The sequence below is a fragment of the Chionomys nivalis genome, chromosome 13 (genome assembly GCF_950005125.1).
Source record: "Chionomys nivalis chromosome 13, mChiNiv1.1, whole genome shotgun sequence".
In the NCBI taxonomy this organism is placed as follows: domain Eukaryota; kingdom Metazoa; phylum Chordata; class Mammalia; order Rodentia; family Cricetidae; genus Chionomys; species Chionomys nivalis.
This window is the reverse complement of record NC_080098.1, coordinates 15,662,718-15,682,719: the sequence shown is the minus strand read 5'-3', so window position 1 is coordinate 15,682,719 and position 20,002 is coordinate 15,662,718. Positions and strand designations below refer to the sequence as shown.

The window sequence follows — 20,002 nt, the reverse complement described above, 5'->3', positions numbered from 1 at the left end:
TATCCTTGCTGTGCCCATCTCTCTGTCTTTGTCTCTGTCTCCCTATTTCTTTTTTCCTGATTATGGCTTTGTAATCTGCTATACAAGTGTTCAGAACATTTTAGTAAATGCTACCATTCTGGGAGAGATGTGCTTTTAAGGGCTCCTGCATCTCACTTGTGTTCTTTGTATAAATTTAACAGATGAGGTTTTACCATGTCAAGAAGTGTTAAAAAACAAGCAGGACCTACATTGTTCGGATATGGAGCTCCGCAGATTTGATTCTTCAGATGAAGGCTTGAGATGTAAGTGTCAAATTGAGATTCCCATTTTGTTGGTATGGTCACAATGTATAAAAGCCAGCAACCAGCTATAGGAGCATATATGTACCAACCTTTGTTGGCACTAATGTCTTAGTTTTAGCCAGGTGTCAAAGTTTTCACTTAAAGAGAATAGTGAACAAGTTTATACACATCTACCTAAGATGACACTTTATAAAGTCATAGCATTACAAAGTATCTTATAATCATATGCAATATATGGCTTTTAAAATTTGAGTTTGTGGGTGAATGGTAAACAAACTAATGGATATAATTCCATGAAGTAGATAAGGAGAAATATGAAACTTTACAATTTGTTCTAAAGCTATGATGCAAAAAAAAACTATAAATCTAATTTTTAAACCAATGGTCCTTTAAAGAGAAGATCCACATTTTTATCAAATGAAAAACTTTTGCAAAATAGAGTGGCTTAGGTATTCTTGCAGCTGTGTCTGGCCTGTGGGTCACATGTACCCCAGGATAGTTTTGAATTTGGCCAAACAAAAATTACTTAAAATTGTACATGATGTCTTTTTGAAATGTAGTTATGTAGTTCTTTAGCATGAACTTTGTAGATGACAGCATCCTGTCCCAGTTGAAGAAGGTTGGATGCCCCTGCCTGGGTCTAAGGCTTTACTGAATCAAACATTCAAGATAGTGATGTGTCCTTGTGTGTTTGCAGAAGACATCTTAGTTTAGTACAACACACAACTGAGGTGGAGTTGTCACTCCAGGAGACTGTAATAATCCACCAGGGCCCTTTGCTCTCCTCTCAGTGTGCCAGCCCTGTGGATTTGACTTCGACATGTGTGCCTGGGTAACCGAAGCACCTGCTGAGAAAACTTCTTGGAGGTGCACAAAAGCAAGTGAGGTCCCTTTACTGGACTCTGTACCCTGGCAGGATCAAAGTGGCAATGATGAAGGTACCAAATGAAATGCAATGTATTTTATATATGATGCTTTATTATTTTTTTTTTTTGGCATCAAAACTCATTTCCCTTTATTGTTGAAAATATTTTTTTTAGTCTTTTTTTTATTTTTCTTGCTGATTTTTTTATTAATTAATTAATTTAATTATTAAAGATTTCTGCCTCTTCCCCGCCACCACCTCCCATTCCCTCCCCCTCCCCCAATCAAGTCTTCCTTCCTCCTCAGCCCAAAGAGCAAGCAGGTTTCTCTGCCCTGTGGGAGGTCCAAGGACCACCCACCTCCATCCAGGTCTATTAAGGTGAGCATCCAAACTACCTGGGCTCCCACAAAGCCATTACATGCAATAGGATCAAGAACCCATTGCCATTGTTCTTCAGTTCTCAGTAGTCCTCATTGTCCATTATGTTCAGCGAGACCGGTTTTGTCCCATGCTTTTTCAGTCCCCGGCCAGCTGGCCTTGGTGAGTTCCCGATAGATCATCCCCATTGCCTCAGTGTGTGGGTGCACCCCTCGCCGTCCTGAGTTCCTTGCTCGTGCTCACTCTCCTTCTGCTCCTCCTTTGGATCGTGAGACTTCAGTCCAGTGCTCCAATGTTGGTCTCTGTCTCTGTCTTCTTTCATCGCCTGATGAAGGTTAATATTCAGGGGGATGCTTATATGTTTTTCTTTGGGTTCACCTTCTTATTTAGCTTCTCTAGAGTCACGAATTATAGTCTCAATGTCCTTTATTTATGGCTAGAAACCAAATATGAGTGAGTACATCCCATGTTCCTCTTTTTGGGTCTGGCTTACCTCACTCAGGATAGTGTTTTCAATTTCCGTCCATTTGTATGCAAAATTCAAGAAGTCATTGTTTTTTACTGCTGAGTAGTACTCTAATATGTATATATTCCATATTTTCTTCATCCATTCTTCCATTGAAGGACATCTAGGTTTTTTCCAGGTTCTGGCAATTACAAACAATGCTGCTATGAACATAGTTGAGCATATACTTTTGTTGTATGTTTGGGCATCTCTTGGGTATATTCCCAATAGTGGTATTGCTGGGTCAAGAGGTAGGTTGAACCCGACTTTCCTGAGAAACCGCCACACTGCTTTCCAAAGTGGTTGCACAAGTTTGCATTCCCACCAGCAATGGATGAGAGTGCCCCTTTCTCCACAACCTCTCCAGCAGAGGCTATCATTGGTGTTTTTGATTTTAGCCATTCTGACCGGTGTAAGATGGTATCTTAATGTTGTCTTGATTTGCATTTCCCTGATTGCTAAGGAAGTTGAGCATGATCTTAAGTGACTTTTGGCCATTTGAACTTCTTCTGTTGAAAAGTCTCTGTTCAGCTCAGTGCCCCATTTTATAATTGGATTGATTAACCTTTTACGGTCTAATTTCTTGAGTTCTTTGTATATTTTGGATATCAGACCTTTGTCAGTTGCGGGGTTGGTGAAGATCTTCTCCCAGTCAGTGGGTTGCCTTTCTGTCTTAGTGACAGTGTCCTTTGCTTTACAGAAGCTTCTCAGTCTCAGGAGGTCCCATTTATTCAATGATGTCCTTAGTGTTTGTGCTGCTGGGGTTGTACGTAGGAAGTGTTCTCCTGTGCCCATGTGTTGTAGAGTACTTCCCACTTTCTCTTCTATCAGATTCAGTGTGTTTGGACTGATATTGAGGTCTTTAATCCATTTGGACTTGAGTTTTGTGCATGGTGATATATATGGATCTATTTTCATTCTTCTACAGATTGACTTCCAGTTTTGCCAGCACAATTTGTTGAAGATGCTCTCTTTTTTCCATTGTATACTTTTAGCTCCTTTATCGAAAATCAGGTGTTCATAGGTTTGTGGGCTAAAGTCAGGGTCTTCTATTCTATTCCATTGGTCGACTTCTCTGTTTTTATGCCAGTACCAAGCCGTTTTCAGTACTGTAGCTCTGTAATAGAGTTTGAAGTCAGGGATGGTAATGCCTCCAGACAATCCTTTATTGTATAAGATTGTTTTGGCTATCCTGGGTTTTTTGTTTTTCCATATAAAGTTGATTATTGTCTTCTCCAGATCTGTGAAGAATTTTGATGGGATTTTGATGGGGATTGCGTTGAATCTATAGATTGCTTTTGGTAGAATTGCCATTTTTACTATGTTGATCCTCCCAATCCAAGAGCAAGGGAGGTCCTTCCATTTTCTGGTGTCCTCTTCAATTTCTTTCTTCAAAGACTTAAAGTTCTTGCCAAATAGATCTTTCACTTCCTTGGTCAGAGTTACCCCAAGGTATTTTATGCTATTTGTGGCTATCGTGAAAGGTGATGCTTCTCTGATTTCCCTCTCTGCTTCCTTATCCTTAGTGTATAGGAAGGCAACTGATTTTTTGGACTTGATTTTGTATCCTGTCACATTACCAAAGGTGTTTATCAGCTGTAGGAGTTCTTTGGTAGAGTTTTTGGGGTCGCTTATGTATACTATCATATCATCTGCAAATAATGAAAGCTTAACTTCTTCCTTTCCAATACGGATCCCCTTGATCCCCTTATGTTGTCTTATTGCTATTGCTAGAACTTCAAGCACTATATTGAAGAGGTATGGAGAGAGTGGACATCCTTGCCGTGTTCCTGATTTTAGTGGGATGGCTTTGAGTTTTTCTCCATTTAATTTAATGTTAGCTGTCGGCTTGCTGTAAATAGCTTTTATTATATTTAGGTATGACCCTTGTATCCCTAATCTCTCCAAGACCTTTATCATAAAGGAGTGTTGAATTTTGTCGAATGCTTTTTCAGCATCTAATGAAATGATCATATGGTTTTTTTCTTTCAGTTTATTTATATGGTTGATTACATTGATAGATTTGCGTATGTTGAACCAGCCCTGCATCTCTGGAATGAAGCCTACTTGATCATAATGGATAACTTTTCTAATGTGTTCTTGGATTCGGTTTGCCAGTATTTTATTGAGAATTTTTGCGTCGATGTTCATGAGTGAGATAGGCCTGTAATTCTCTTTCTTGGTTGGGTCTTTGTGTGGTTTTGGTATCAGGGTAACTGTAGCTTCATAAAAGGAATTTGGCAATGACTCTTCTGTTTCTATATTGTGAAATACATTAAGAAGTATAGGTATTAGCTCTTCTTGGAAGTTCTGGTAGAATTCTGCATTGAAACCATCTGGCCCTGGGCTCTTTTTGGAAGGGAGATTTTTGATAACTGTTTCTAATTCTTCGCGACTAACAGGTCTATTTAGATCGTTCACCTGGTCTTGGTTTAGGTTTGGTATATGGTACTTATCTAAAAAAGTGTCCATTTCTTTTGCATTTTCCAGTTTTGTGGCATACAGGCTTTTGTAGTAAGATCTAATGATTCTCTGAATTTCCTCTGTGTCTGTGGTTATGTCCCCCTTTTCATTTCTGATCTTATTTATTTGCGTGTTCTCTCTCTGTCGTTTAATTAGTTTGGATAGGGGTTTGTCAATCTTGTTGATTTTCTCCAAGAACCAACTTTTTGTTTCATTGATTCTTTGGACTGTTTTCTGTGTTTCTATTTTGTTGATTTCTGCCCTCAGTTTGATTATTTCCAGTCTTCTACTCCTCCTGGGCGCGTCTGCTTCTTTTTTTTCTAGAGCTTTCAGGTGTGCTGTTAAGTCCCCAATGTATGCTTTCTCCGTTTTCTTTAAGTGGGCACTTAGTGCTATGAACTTTCCTCTTAGCACTGCTTTCATCGTGTCCCACAGGTTTGAGTATGTTCTCTCTTTGTTTTCATTAAATTCAAGGAAGACTTTAATTTCTTTCTTAATTTCTTCCTTGACCCAGGTGTGGTTCAGTAGTTGACTGTTCAGTTTCCATGAGTTTGTCAGCTTTCTGGGGGTAGCTTTGTTGGTGGCTTCTAACTTTAATCCGTGGTGCTCTGATAAGACACAGGTGGACACTGATATTTTTTTGTATCTGTGGAGGTTTCCTTTGTTTCCAAGTATGTGGTCAATTTTCGAGAAGGTTCCATGAGCTGCAGAGAAGAAGGTGTATTCTTTCCTATTTGGGTGGAGTGTTCTATAGATGTCTGTTAAGTCCATTTGATTCATTACCTCCAACAATTCTCTTAATTCTCTATTAGTTTTCTGTCTGATTGACCTGTCCATTGGTGAGAGAGGTGTGTTGAAGTCTCCTACTACTAGTGTGTGTGATTTGATGTCTGCCTTGAGTTTTAGCAATATTTCTTTTACATAAGTGGGTGCTTTTATATTAGGGGCATAGATATTCAGGATTGAGACTTCATCCTGCTGAATCGTTCCTGTTATGAGTATAAAGTGTCCCTGTTGATCTCTTCTGATTGATTTTAGTTTGAAGTCAGTTTTGTTAGAAATTAGTATGGCCACACCTGCTTTTTTCTTAGGACCATTTGCTTGAAAAACCTTTTCCCAACCCTTTACTCTGAGTAGATGCCTGTCTTTGTGGTTGAGATGAGTTTCTTGCAAACAGCAGACTGTTGGATCCTGTTTTCGTATCCAATCTCTTAGCCTGTGCCTTTTTATTGGTGAATTGAGACCATTAATATTAAGTGATATTAATGACCAGTGGTTGTTAACTCCGGTTATTCTTACTGCTTTTGGTAGAAGAGTTTGTGTGTCTCCCTTCTTTGAGTTGTGCTGTTGAAGGGTTGCTAGATGCCTGGGTTATTGTAGGCAGTGTTGGCAATGTTGGATTCCTTGGGTTGTGATTTTCCTTCTATTACTTTCTGTAGGGCTGGATTTGTGGCAACGTATTGTTTAAATTTGTTCTTATCCTGGAATGTCTTGTTTTCTCCATTGATAGTGAACGATAGCTTGGCTGGGTATAGTAGTTTGGGTTTGCATCCATGGTCTCTTAGTTTCTGTAGTACCTCTATCCAGGACCTTCTGGCTTTCATGGTTTCCATAGAGAAGTCAGGTGTAAGTCTGATCGGTTTACCCTTATAAGTTACTTGGCCTTTTTCCTTTGCAGCTCTTAATATTCTTTCTTTAATCTGTATATTTTGTGTTTTGATTATTATATGGCGAGGGGACGTTTTTTTTTGATCCAGTCTGTTTGGTGTTCTGTATGCTTCTTGAATATTCAAAGGAATATCTTTCTTTATGTTGGGGAAGTTTTCTTCCATAATTTTGTTAAAAATGTTTTCTGGACCTTTGAGCTGCGCCTCTTCTCCTTCTTCTATCTCTATTATTCTTAGGTTTGGTCTTTTTATTGTGTCCCATATTTCCTGAATGTTTTGTGATGAGAATTTGTTGGTTTTGGTGTTTTCTTTGATCAGTCCGTTTATTTTCTCTATGTTGTCTTCAGAATCTGAGATTCTTTCTTCTATCTCTTGTATTCTATTGATTATGCTTGTTTCTGTAGTCTCTGCTCGTTGACCTATATTTGCCATATCCAGGTGGTCCTCAGTTTGTGTTTTCTTCCTTACTTCCATTTCAGTTTTCAATTCTTGGACTGTTTCCATTACCTGTTTGATCGTTTTTTCTTGGCTTCCCAGGGTATCATTTACGTATTTACTCATTTCTTCAAACTTTTTGTTATACTTCTCATCCATTTCTATGAGGGTGTTTTTTACATGTTGTTTAAGGGACTCTATTGCTTTCAAAAAGTCAGTTTTTTCCTCTTCTCCTGTGATAGGGTGTTCAAGTCCTTGTGTTGTAAGATCATTGGGTTCTGGTGTTTTCATGTTGTTTTTCAGATTGTTGGGTGAATTCTTGCCTTGGCGTCTGCCCATCTCCTCTTACCGATGCTATCTATTGGGTTTGATTTAATTGTAACGGGGCAATCTGTTCTCAGTGCAGGCTTCACTGTTTCTTGCCCGCACTATCCTGTATCCAGTGCCTCCGCCGCCCGGGCCTGCCTGCCGGTGCCTCCGCCGCCCGGAACTGTCTGTGCGCCGGTGTTTCCGCCGCCTAGGCCTGCCTGCCGGTGCCTCCGCCACCCGGGCCTGCCTGCACGCCGGTGCCTCTGCCGCCCGGACTTGCCTGCGTGCTGGTGCCTCCGCCGCCCGGGCCTGTCTGTGCGCCGGTGCTTCCGCTGCCTAGGCCTGCCTGCCGGGCCTGCCTGCCGGTGCCTCCACCACCCGGGCCTGCCTGCACGCCGGTGCCTCTGCCGTCAGGACTTGCCTGCGTGCTGGTGCCTCCGCTGCCCGGGCCTGCCTGCGCGCCGTTGCTTCCGCCGCCTAGGCCTGCCTGCCGGTGCCTCCGCCGGCCGGAACTGTCTTTGCGCCGGTGCTTCCGCCGCCTAGGCCTGCCTGCCGGTGCCTCCGCCACCTGGGCCTGCCTGCGCGCCGTTGCTTCCGCCGCCTAGGCCTGCCTGCCGGTGCCTCCGCCGGCCGGAACTGTCTTTGCGCCGGTGCCTCCGCCACCTGGGCCTGCCTGCCGGGCCTGACTGCCGGTGCCTCCGCCACCCGGGCCTGCCTGCACGCCGGTGCCTCTGCCGCCCGGACTTGCCTGCGTGCTGGTGCCTCCGCCGCCCGGGCCTGCCTGCGCGCCGGTGCTTCCGCCGCCTAGGCCTGCCTGCTGGTGCCTCCACCACCCGGAACTGTCTGTGCGCCGGTGCTTCCGCCGCCTAGGCCTGCCTGCCGGGCCTATATATGATGCTTTATTGTGATGAGTTTTAAACCTTTAAGCCAGGGGTGTCGATGAGCATACATATTAATAAAAGTATAATATATCATAAATTTTGAAAGGGAAAATGATGTTATTTTTAAAACTGTAAAAGAAGAATCATGCCACATTAGCTGTTGTTTTGTTTTATCTTTCTAATGGTCTGAATGTTTTAGTTTATATGAATTAAAAACAAAGCCTTTTATCCAGCCCAGTCACGTTACTTCTCACTGAAATGCTGTTTCCTTCTGTTATTAGAATGTAAGTTGTTATGATTTGTGTGCATGCCTCCCCACCATTCCCACCCTGACCTCTTTCTCAGTTATTGGTCACTTTTTACTTTTATTTTTGCTACTAGTTTGAAAATGTTACCTGACATGGTTTTAAATATGTACCCTTAATTTAAAATTGTATTTATTTATTAATGTATGCAGTGTGTGTGAATGTGTGTCTAAGTATGCCATGGCATGTATGTGAGGATTTGGTTTTCTATGTCTACCATGTAGGTTTGGGAACCAATGGAACCAAAAGTGCTCCTGCTTGTGCTTTCTGTACAAACACTTTCCCTTGATAAGATACCTAACTGGCTTAATAATATTAATTTTAATATACACACATGAATACTAAATTTATTACATAAAACCTAAAGTGGAAGCTGGAGAGATGACTCAGTTGTGAAGAGCATCTGCTTCCTTCCAAGGAATGTGAGTTCAGTTCTCAGCACCCCCATGTGCTGTTCACAGCAGCCTGAACTCCAATCTGGGACCTGGTATCATCTTTTGGCCCCTGTGGGCACCTACACACACACTGCACACACTGCACGCACGCACACACACACATGCACACACCTGCACAGAGACTAAACTTTTTTTATCAAACTAAAATATCTTTGTATTTTTTCATCTTTTTCTTTTATTCAAAATAAGTTTTTTCATACAAAATAATCTGATTATGCTTTCCCTTCACCCTATACATTCTAGTCCTTTCCCACCTTCCCTCAAATATGATCCACATTCTTTCTATCTCTCATTTGAAAGCAAACAGACAGATAAGGAAGAACTTCCCCCCAACAAAAACAAGCAAACAAAAAAACAAAAAAAGAAGAAAAAAGAAAGAAATAAAGAAAGAAAGAAAGAAAGAAAGAAAGAAAGAAAGAAAGAAAGAAAAAAGAAAGACTAAGACTCAGAGACCAATACACAGGAATTCCATTTAAAAAATGAAAGACATAATATATGTATAAAGGTCAAATAAATATTTATAAGGTCAAATAAAAAATGGCGTGACATAGCATTATGAGACAAAGAACCTCTAAAGATATTTTTGAGTTCTTTCTTGCTGGCATCTACTGCTTGGCTCTACCCTTACGAATGGTTGTTCTCCCCAGTAAGACTCCCTTGGAGATAGCTACCTTTTCCTTTGCAAGTGGCTATCAGTTGGAGATAACTTCTGGGCTAGGGATAGGGGATATATCCATTTATTTTTATGTTGTAGGACCCCACCTGAGCAGACCAGTGCAGACCATGCTGCATCAGTCTCTGTGAGTTCATATGTGTTCAGTCCTGTTTATTAGAGGTTCCTTCTTCCTTGCTGTCCTCCTTTCCCTCTGGCTTCTAGATTCTTTCTGCCTCTTCTTCCTTGGGTTTACCTATGACCTGAAGAGGGGGGATTTGATGGAAACATCCTTTTAGGGTGTTCCAAGGCTGTGGGTCTCTGTATTTGTTCCCATCAGGAAAATTCTCTGTTGATGGCTGAGCAAGACACTGATCTATGAGTATAGTACAATGTCTTAGGAGTAATTTTATTCTTATATTCCTTTATCAGAACAGTAGTATTTATTTTTTCCCTAGGTCCTATGTAATCTCAGATTCATGGCCACCCAAATAGCATCAGGTATGGGTTTTATATCAAGGAGGGGCCATAATCAAATCAGGTTTTGGTTGGCTACTCCTACAAACTTTGTGCCAAATTTCATTGGTATATTACAAGCAGGACACCATTGTAGAACACAGGGTTTATAGCTTGGTGTTTAACTCTCCTTTGGAAGTGTGCAGAGCACAGTCCAGGGCATGAACACTAGTCCATAGGGGTGAAAGTTCTAGGAAGGCACAAGCTTGGCTTTTCCATGTTCAGTGAGTTGTATAGATATTGTTTTCAGCAATGGAAACGTACTGTCAGTTTTTGCTGAGCTAATAGCCTTGGCAAGATCTTAGGTTGTTCGTAGCTTCCCATGGGATGCCCTTGGCCAAGAATTTAACTAGATATAACCTTTCATTTTGTGACAAGGTATGTCCAGTTGGGTTCTGTCTCCTCTATTATTTTGTGATTTCATTTAGATTGCCTTCATATAAATATACATTATAGAAAACTTTCACTGTTTTCTATATGATGCCTCAAATGCCCCATTTTTAGCTATTCCTCCTCAGATTCCATCCCTACCCTTGTTCTTCCCCTCCCTTCCCAATCGATCTTCCCATTCCAATTACATCAATCTACCTTGTCCATTCATCTTCTTGAATATGAGAGAAATCTTGAAAATTTCATCTATTCTGTAATATTTATCTTTGAATCATAGCTTAAATTCTTTTTAAGACTTTTTAAGTTCATATCTTATGGAGATAATAATTGCATATTTTATAATTTGTTTTCCTTGCCTTATCTGTGTATTTTCATGTTTTGGAATATAACTTTTTGAGGTGTTGCCTAAAGAGCTGGTGGATTTCTTTGGAATTCTAGTAATGTTCCTTTTTCTTCTTTAGTTGTGCTGAGTTGGGTCAGTCTTTATACTGTTTTTTTGCTTTGGATAGAATAGTAGATTTTTCAACCACACATGTATCTTAAAAATCCATTATATGCATGCCAGCTATGTGAACAGGGACACATGACAGCTGGTTGCACTGGTGGACTCTTGTCTTTCACAGGATTTCAGTGGCATTGAGCTTGTACTGTACAACTGCCCATTCCCCACCAGACTTCAGTAGGCCTTCTTTCTTTTGGTACCAGGGGCCTCTACTGGACAAATTCAGCTTTGCAGTTTATACTGGACAGATTCTTCAACCTTTCCAAGCCTTTTCAGATTTTACTCCCTGGACTGCCTAATACCAAGGCTGGGTTTGTCTCCCAAGTATGTTTGGAAGGGGGGGGTGCAATTAGAGCACTGAAGTTTATACAGACCTAAAACCAGAAGATGTGTCTTCGTACCTTCCAGATCTTCTAAGTGTTGATCACACCTGGATGAATGACATTATGGGTGTCATTCAGACTTCCTGACCTGTGATCATTTCTTGTTCGGAAGCTGGTGATTAGCTGGTTTTACTCAATAATAGATTTTCCATGAAGATGGTACCCAGAGTCATATAGATGAGAGAAAAGGGTTATGCCTGGTGTTTATCCATCTGCAGGAGGCACTGTTGCAGTGAAACCTGCAACTGTATTAGAAGATTGTAAGAACTCTGGGCTTCTCCTATGGCTGGGATTGTTAGTACCTTCACCAGGGCCTCCTGAGTTTCATTTTGGATGAGGCTTCTGATTATTGCTCCTCTTTCATTGTTGGCAGGAACAAGGTTGCACCTATGTTTGTCATGGCTTACTTCTTTTGAGTGTGTTACCTGTCCTTTCCTCTGCATTGCTCAGGGTTGTGGCCACTGTCTTTTTGAATTGCTGAACATTCAGTTTCTCCTTTTGGAGAAGATTTTCTTTTTCCTACACCACCTCTTCTCCTTAGATATGTCTACAAAGCAACTTCTCACTAGTCATAATACAGATGAATCATTTCCAGATCTAAACATATCATTTCATTTTATTCTCTTTTAAATTTTACAGTTTTTGGAAAGATAATTTTTTTAATTTTGCTTTTTATAGGTAAAATATTTCCTCTCTGGCTTTTGTTAGATTTTCATTTTTTCTTTGATCTGCGTATTAGTGTTTGTTCTTTTAAAAAAGTATTTGTGCTGCTTGGTATTTTATGGGTTTTAATCTGTGATTTGGAGAAATTCTATTACAGTTGCTTCAAATACTGCTTTTGTTGCTTTTCTGGTTTTCTCCTTATCTTCCTTTTTCCTATTAATTTTATTTTTGTTTTGGTTTTAGAAGAGCTACAAGTCTCCTCAAGTTAGGAGATTCTTCTCTCAACAGTGTTTTGTTTACTAATAAAACCGATAAAGACATTCTAACTTCTGTTACACTACTTTGGTCACTAGTGTTACTTTCTGATGCCTAAATTTTCCATCTCTCTGCCTGTGCTCTCTGCTCTAGTCTGCTTCTCTGTTGTAACGATAAGACACCATGATCAGAAGCAACCTTGGAAGGAAAATATTTATTTGGATTTCAGGTTACAGTATCACTAATGGAAACTGGGGCAGGATCAGGCAAGAACCTGTAGGGAGGAAGAATACTGCTTACTGGTTTGCCCATGAGGCTTGCTTAGCACCTTTATTACTCAACTCAAGCCTACTTATCTAAGGATATCTCCATCCACAGTAGGCTGGACTCTCCTGCATCACTTATCAATCAAGAAAAAGCCCAATAGACCTGCCTTCAGGCCATTCTGATGGAAACAATTTCTAAGCTGAAAGTCCCGCTTCCAGTCCCTTTTCCCAGGTGTGTTTTAAGTTTTGTAAGATGACATATGTTAACCAACACATTATTGTAACAGGTCTATCTTTGTACCCCAGATTCAGACAAATGAAACAGAGACTTCTTATTAAATATGAAAAAGTGGTCTTAGCTTAATCTCATTCCCAAGTAGCTCTTATACCTTAAATTAACCAATTTATGCACCTCCACAGGAGCAGATACAAAGGAGTCACCATTGATGGAGCAGGCCCAAGCCAGAGACCTCTCTGGGTATGGGCATGAGTCAGGGACATCTGGGGGATCAGGCCCAAGCCAGGGACCACCTCAGGTACAGACCCAAGCCAGGGACATCTGTGGGAACAGGCCTGGGCCAGCAACCTCTGCCAAAGCAGGTCTCAGCAAGTGACATCAGTCACAGCAGGCTGAAGGCAGCAATCTCCACAGCAGCAGGCCTGATCCAGTGACCTCTACAGGAGCAAGCCCAAGGCAGCAACCTCCATAGGAGCAGGTACAAGTGAGAAGTCCCAAGTCAGAGGCCTGTATAGGGCGAGGTGTGAGTCAAGAGCCTATAAGGGAACAGGCCTGAGCTAGAGACATCTGTGGGAACAGGCCAGAGCCCTAACTACACCAATCAGAGGAAAAGATGGGTAGACAAGGTAAGAACAGACTCAACACCACAAAGAGCAATATGAGACCAATAAAAATTAGTGGCCCTACAACAGCAAGACTTGATCAAGAAAATATAGATAAATCAGAAGAAAATGACCTAAAAATAACTTTAGGGGAGTGTTTGAGGCCCTTAAAGAGAAAATAAAAATTCCCTCAAAGAAATGGAGAAAAGGAAAAACAAAAAAAATGGAAGAAATCAACAAATCCCTTAAAGAAAACACAAAAAAACCAATCAAACAGATTAAAGAAACTATTTAAGACTTGGGAACTGAAATACAGACAATAAGGAAAACACAAGCCGAGGAAATTATAGAAATGGAAATTATGAGAAAATGATCAGGAACTACAAATGCAAGCATAAGCAGCAGAATGGAAGAGAGAATCTCAAGTGCTGAAGATATAATATAGGAAATAAGCTCATTGGCCAAAGAAAACATTAAATCAAAAAAAAAAAAAAACTTAACACAAAATATCCAGGAAATATGGGACACCATGAAAAGACTAAACCTAAAAATAATATGGATAGAAAAAGTCCAACCCAAAAGCACAGAAAATATATTTAACAAAATCATAGAAGGAAACTTTCCCAACCTAAAGAAAGATATGCATACAAAGATACAAGAAGTTTACAGAACACCAAATAGACTGGACCAAAAAAAATTTAAAAGGTTCTTTTGTCACATTATACCCTAAACATAAGGAATAAAGAATGTTAAGAGCTACAAAGGAAAAAGGCCAAGTAATACATAAAGGCAGACCGTTAAAGAATTACACCTGATTTCTCAGTGGTAACAATGAAAGCCAGAAGGTCATGTTCAAGCTTTATGCAGCCATTAAGAGATCATGGATGCCAGCCCAGACTACTATACCCAGCAGAACTTTCAATCACCATAAACAGGCAAAACAAGATATTCCATGACCGAACCAGATTTAAATAAAACCTAGCTACAAACTCAGCCATTGGCAAAGTATGAGAAGGAAAACTTCAACCCAATGGCTACATCTATAAAAACTCAGACAATAGATGGTCTCACAGCAGCAAATCCAAAAGAAGGGAAAAACATACATAATAACATCACCAACAACCAAAACTAAAATAACAGATGTTAGCAATCACTGATCATTAATATCCCTTAATATAAATATACTCAATTCACCTATAAAAAGACACAGGTTAAGAGATTGGATATGAAAACAGAATCCATCCTACTGCTGCATACAAAAAACACACCTCAACCTCAAAGACAGACATTGCCTCAGAGTAAAGGGTTGGGAAAAAATTTTCCAATCAAATGTACCTAAGAAATAAGTCAGTGTAGCTATCCTAATATTTATCAAAATAGACTTCAAACTAAAATCAATCAAAAGAGGCAAAGAAGGACATTTCATATTAGTCACAGGAAAAATCCATCAAGAGAAAATCTCACTACTGAACATCTATGCCCTAAATACAAGGGCACCCTCGGATGTAAAAGAAACATTTCTAAAGTTTAAATCACAAATTAAACCCCACGCACTAATATTGGGAGACCTTAACACTCCACTCTCACACCTGGACATGTCTGCCAGACAGAAACTTGATAGAGAAATAAGGGAACTAACAGATGTTATGACTCATATGGACTTAACTGATATCTATAGAATATTCCATCCAAACATAAAAGAATATACCTTCTCAGCTCCTCATGAAAACTTTTCAAAAATTGACCACGTACTATGTAACAAATCAAAACTTAACAGATATAAAATATTGGAATAACCACCGGTATCTTAGTAGATCACCACATTGAACCTCATAGAAAAGAAAGTGGGAAGTACACTTGAACACATTGGCACAAGAGACCACTTCCTAAAAATAACCTCAGTAGTACAGACACTGTGAGAAACAATTAATAAATGGGACCTCCTGAAACTGAGATGCTTCTGTAAAGCAAAGGACATGGTCAACAAGACGAAACAGCAGCCTACAGAATGGGAAATAATCTTCACCAACCCCATATCACACAGAGAGCTGGTCTCCAAAATATACAAAGAACTCAAGAAATCGGTCATCAGAAGAACAAATAATCCAATAAGACTTTGGGGTACAGACCTAAACAGAGAACTCTCAACAAAGAAATTCAAAATGGCTGAAAGATACTTAAGGAAATGCTCAACATTCTTAGCCATCAGAGAAATGTAAATCAAAACAACTCTGTGATTCCATCTTACACGTATAAGAATGGCCAAGATCAAAAACACTGATGACAACTTATGCTGGAGAGGATGTGAGATAAAGGGAACTTCCACTTCTGCATTGCTGGCAGGAGTGCAAACTGGTACAGCAGCTTTGTATTTCAGTATGGCAATTTCTCAGAAGATTAGGAAACAGCCTACCTCAAAACCAGCAATACCACTTTTGATTATATACTCAAAGGATGCTCAATCATATCACAAGGACATGTGCTCAACTATGTTCATAGTAGAACTGTTTGTCATAGCCAGAACCTGGAAACAACCTAAATGCTCCTCGACTGAAGAATGGATAAGAAAAATATGGTACATTTACACAACAGAGTACTACACAGCAGAAAAAACATAATGTGAAATTTGCAGGCAAATGGATGGCTCTAGAAAACATCATACAGAGTGATGTGACCCAGGCCCAGAAAGGCAAATACCATATGTACTCATTCATAAATGGCTTTTAGACATAAAGCAAAGAAAAACCAACCTATAATTCACAATCCCAGAGAACTTAGACAGAAATGAGGACCGTAAGAGAGACATACATGGATCTAATCTACATGGGTAATGGAAAAAGACAAGACTTCCTGAGTAAATTGGGAGCATGGGGACGATGGGAGAGGGTAGGTGGGGAGGGGAGATGTAGGGAGGGGAGCGGAGAAAAATAGATAGCTCAATAAAAACAATAAAAAATTAACTACATTGTGCTACATGAATTGTTACACATCCTTCATACTGTACCTTAAACTTCCTCTACATCTCTTTGGAGATTTTTCTGCCTCTCAAATCGCCCTCTCCCAGTTCCTCTGTCTCCCCAGATGCCTGCCTATCCTCTCCTCCCTAAGTATTGACCATTCAGCTCTTTATGAAACCAATGAGAAGGTGCTTTTGGAAGATAAGGTAAAACAGACCCCAGAGTGTTTCAAAAGATTATCCTACAACATGTTATGTGTTTCTATTTCTTCTATTATCGATATTTCCATATCATTTTTATTTACATCAGATTCCAGTCTTATCATTCCAGGATTTCCAGACATATGTGTGTCTGGTTCTGATACTTGCTTTTTCTTTTCAAACTGACTCTGGTCTTTTACTATGCCTTGTAGAGTTTTGCTTGAAGAATTAGGAGTGATTTGATGTGTGAAATTAAAGCCTATCTATTTTTGTTCTTATAACCATTTTCAGGCTTCATACCCTTTAAAATAAAATATTTTGAGCCTGGTTTGAAGAACTCCATAAAAAGTTTTGTTCCAAACAAACAAACCAAATAAATAAATAAATAAATATAACCACATAATTCTTTCCCTAAATTGTTTTCTTTTTTTGTCTTCACTTTTAGGTTGCATGGTGTGGCTGAGGGACAATCATGCTTCTACTTTTGGATCTATAGAGAGCAGTGCATATTTTAACAGTTCAGTATATCATTGCATGGACGGACACTGCTATCTTCAATTCTATTACACTATGGAAAACAGTGTTCTGAGAGTAAGACTGTACGCATATAAGGTGAGAAATAAATTAATATTTATTTAAAATCCCTTGAATATATGACATTCCCGTTCTTAAGTACTTGCTTGTCTTTCTATTTCTCAGTCGTCCATAGACTTAATATATTGTTTCTTAAATTCTTAAGTGTATGCCTGTGCACCGCATGTAGACAATGCCCTCAGGAGCCAGAAAAGGTGTTGAGCCCTGTAGCTTGAGTCACAATGGTGTCAGTCCTTTCTCCTCCATGCATGTACTGGTAACCAAATCCAGGTCTTCTGCAAGAGCAGAAAGTATTCTTTTTTCCACAATAGCTGAAAACTACTTTTATTAAAGGTGAAGAAGCAAGCTGGGTGATGGTGGTGCATGCCTTTAATCCCAGTACTTGGGAGGCAGAGGCAGGTGGATCTCTGTGAGTTCAAGGCCAGCCTGGTCTACAAGACCTAGTTTCAGGACAGGCTCCAAACCTAAAGAAAAATGCTATCTCGAAAAACCAAAAATCCCCAGTCCCCTCAAAAAGGTAAAGAAGCATGCACATCAGGGCACACAGAGAAAATTCCCCTATAAGACAGGAAGGGCAGATCTGAGCCTTTTCTGGAGGCCTGGGAGTTTTAATGGTCTTTGGTGGGCTAGATGGGGGGATCTTTTTTTTCTAGTTTAGGGCTTTTCAATTTAAACGAAGAAAGAGGAGCTGACATGCCCACAGCTTTGGGAACAGAGGTTAAGCTCAAGCCTTGAGCTTATTTGACCAACAGATTAGTCATCTGCTGACAGGTAGGGTGGAGCTACCATGAAAGAAAAATCCTACCAGGCCTTTGTCTCCGGCCATGAGAGTGAAAAAGTCGAGAATTTTGCCATCTTTAATCATCACTGTGCCATCACTGTGGCTCCTTTCCCTGTTTTTCTGCTGTTCAGGATCTGTCTAGCTCCTAGTTCCACATTATCTGCTCTCAGTGGTTATGCATTTTGGGTACAGGCTGTAATTTCTTCAAGTTGACCAAAGGGACAAAGGAAAAGCAATCAGAGTGCCCCTAAGGAGGGTCAATCTAAGAAGGCAATGATAAAACTTAACCAGTGATGAAGATCCAGCACATAAGGCAGCTATTTAACAATGTGTGCATCTTTGAAGTGTGCTATGTGAGTGAGACAGTGTCTGCAGTGATGTAGGAGAGCCACTAGTCAGTTCCCAGCTGCTCAGTCCTGAAAAAACCACACAGAAACTGTGTTAATTAAATCACTGCTTAGCCCATTAGCTTTAGCTTCTTATTAGCTAACATTTACTTCTTAATTTAACCCATTTCTATTAATCTGTGTATGGCCACAAGGCTGTGGCTTACCAGGCAAAGTTCCAGTGTCTGTCTCCAGTGGGGCTACTTGGCTTCTCTCTGACTCCACCTCCTTTCTCCCATCATTCAGTTTAGTTTTCCTTGCCTAGCTCTGCTCTACCCTATCACAGGCCCAAAACAGTTTCTTTATTAACCAGTGGTATTTACAGCATACAGAGGGGAATCCCACATCACAATTGTATACACAATCTGAGTCTGTTGGTGTTTATGGCTTTCTTGCCTACCATTTTTCTCTAATAAGGGCAATACTGCCTCCCAATAATTTTTTTAACTATATTTTCAGTGGGAATTATTGAAAGTGCTTTTAACCATTAAGCTATTTATCTGGTACTAGATTTAGATATTCTTTTTCCTAACTATTTGTTATCCATTTTAAGAGTGTTTTAAGAAGTCAGCCTAGGGGATACTATCAGACTCCAAAATACTTGTGACATAGGAATAAAAATTCAGAAACCTATATTTAAGAAATTATGTTCCTGATAGAAATAATGTAATTGAAATTATACATTGTTAGCTCAGCTTTAGAGTTCTGATATAATCTGTGTGAGATTTTACATCTACATTTATTAAAAGCATAAATATGATGGAAATAAATTCTTTGTTCTGATGAGTAAGTAGGGATTTGAAGACTCATAGTTCCTGATTAAACACAAAAGAGTCATTTGAGTTGAATTTAAATGAATGCTATTGTGTAGAGTGAACATTGTGGTTATGCAAATGGGTTAAACAAATCCACAACTTTCCAGTTTATATATAATGGAATGAAATTAGCTACAATTTACATTTTCATTAATTACTCTGAAAATCTCCACTTCTATGAAGTCTACTTACTAGGAATGAAAAAAACCACAGGGATCAATTACAATCATCTAAGAAACGGAAAACATTTTGTAGAAAATCCAACACTGGAGAGGCTGTAAGATTATCCAAAAGAGTTTCTTTTGTTTCAGGATGCTTTGGATAAATCCGGTTGAAATTTTCTCATGGTTTTTGTTGGATACATTGACAAGAACAGCCTGTTTGTCACTTGTGCCGGTCAAGTATGACAGAATACTTGTTACCTGCACTGTATTTTGCTCTTTTTCCTTCTGAAGCTTGAAGTGTCAAGATTAATTAATCCCAAAAGATAAGGATGGTTTTAAAAATGATAGTTGGGAACAGGGAAGGAATCCATTCGATTCACTTTGGCTTTTCCTTTTTCTACTTTTCTCATCATACCCAGTCCTTCCTCCTTCTTTTTGCTGCTTGAAAAAAAAAGTAGAGTTCTAAAACATTAACTTGTATCAGTATGGTGCATCACAGGGCAAAATGCTATTTGCTACTGGGATGAGATATGGAGCCTAGTATTCTTTTGAAAAATATGATACACTTATTAATTCTTGGAGAATTTCATACAGCATGTTTTGATCATATTTGTTCACCTGATGCTCTGTCCAATGTTTTCCCACAAACCCACTTGATGTCCTCTTTTCTTTTTTTTCACACCAGATACTTTTTTTGGTCCTCTAATTCTTTTTTCTATATTTCTCTTCTTGTTATATATTTTTGTTATTTAAAACATATTTAGCTTAATTTCTTACAATCATACTCCACTGTCTTCCTTGAAGTTCTAAGAGCTGTATGTTAGAGGCTGTGTTGTAAATGTACTCTTTGAGGGCAGGCACCTCAAGTTCAGCTGACCTTTGGTTTTTTTTTTTTTTTTTTTATTGTGGCTTTTTGTAATTATTTCTTTCTGCTAGATGAGGGGTGAGATCTACCCCTTTCTGTGGGTATGACAATGTGTTTAGGATTCAGTTGTTGATTATATTGGTTAAGGACAGAGGTAGTAAGTTCTCCTCTAGGTTCTTTGGCCTTACAACTACAAGTATTGACTAAATTTACAGAGCCAGACAGG

General features: G+C 39.6%; 1 protein-coding gene across 1 annotated transcript in view; it reads left to right on the top strand.

Moving 5' to 3' along the window:
• The window catches only part of Malrd1 (MAM and LDL receptor class A domain containing 1), a 642,532-nt gene that overhangs the window by 59,256 nt on the left and 563,274 nt on the right, over positions 1-20,002 (top strand). Inside the window, exons 6-7 of the mRNA XM_057787647.1 lie at positions 1,076-1,222; positions 16,617-16,783. Coding sequence (XP_057643630.1) covers positions 1,076-1,222; positions 16,617-16,783 — 314 coding nt within the window. The remainder of the gene's footprint in view (positions 1-1,075; positions 1,223-16,616; positions 16,784-20,002) is intronic.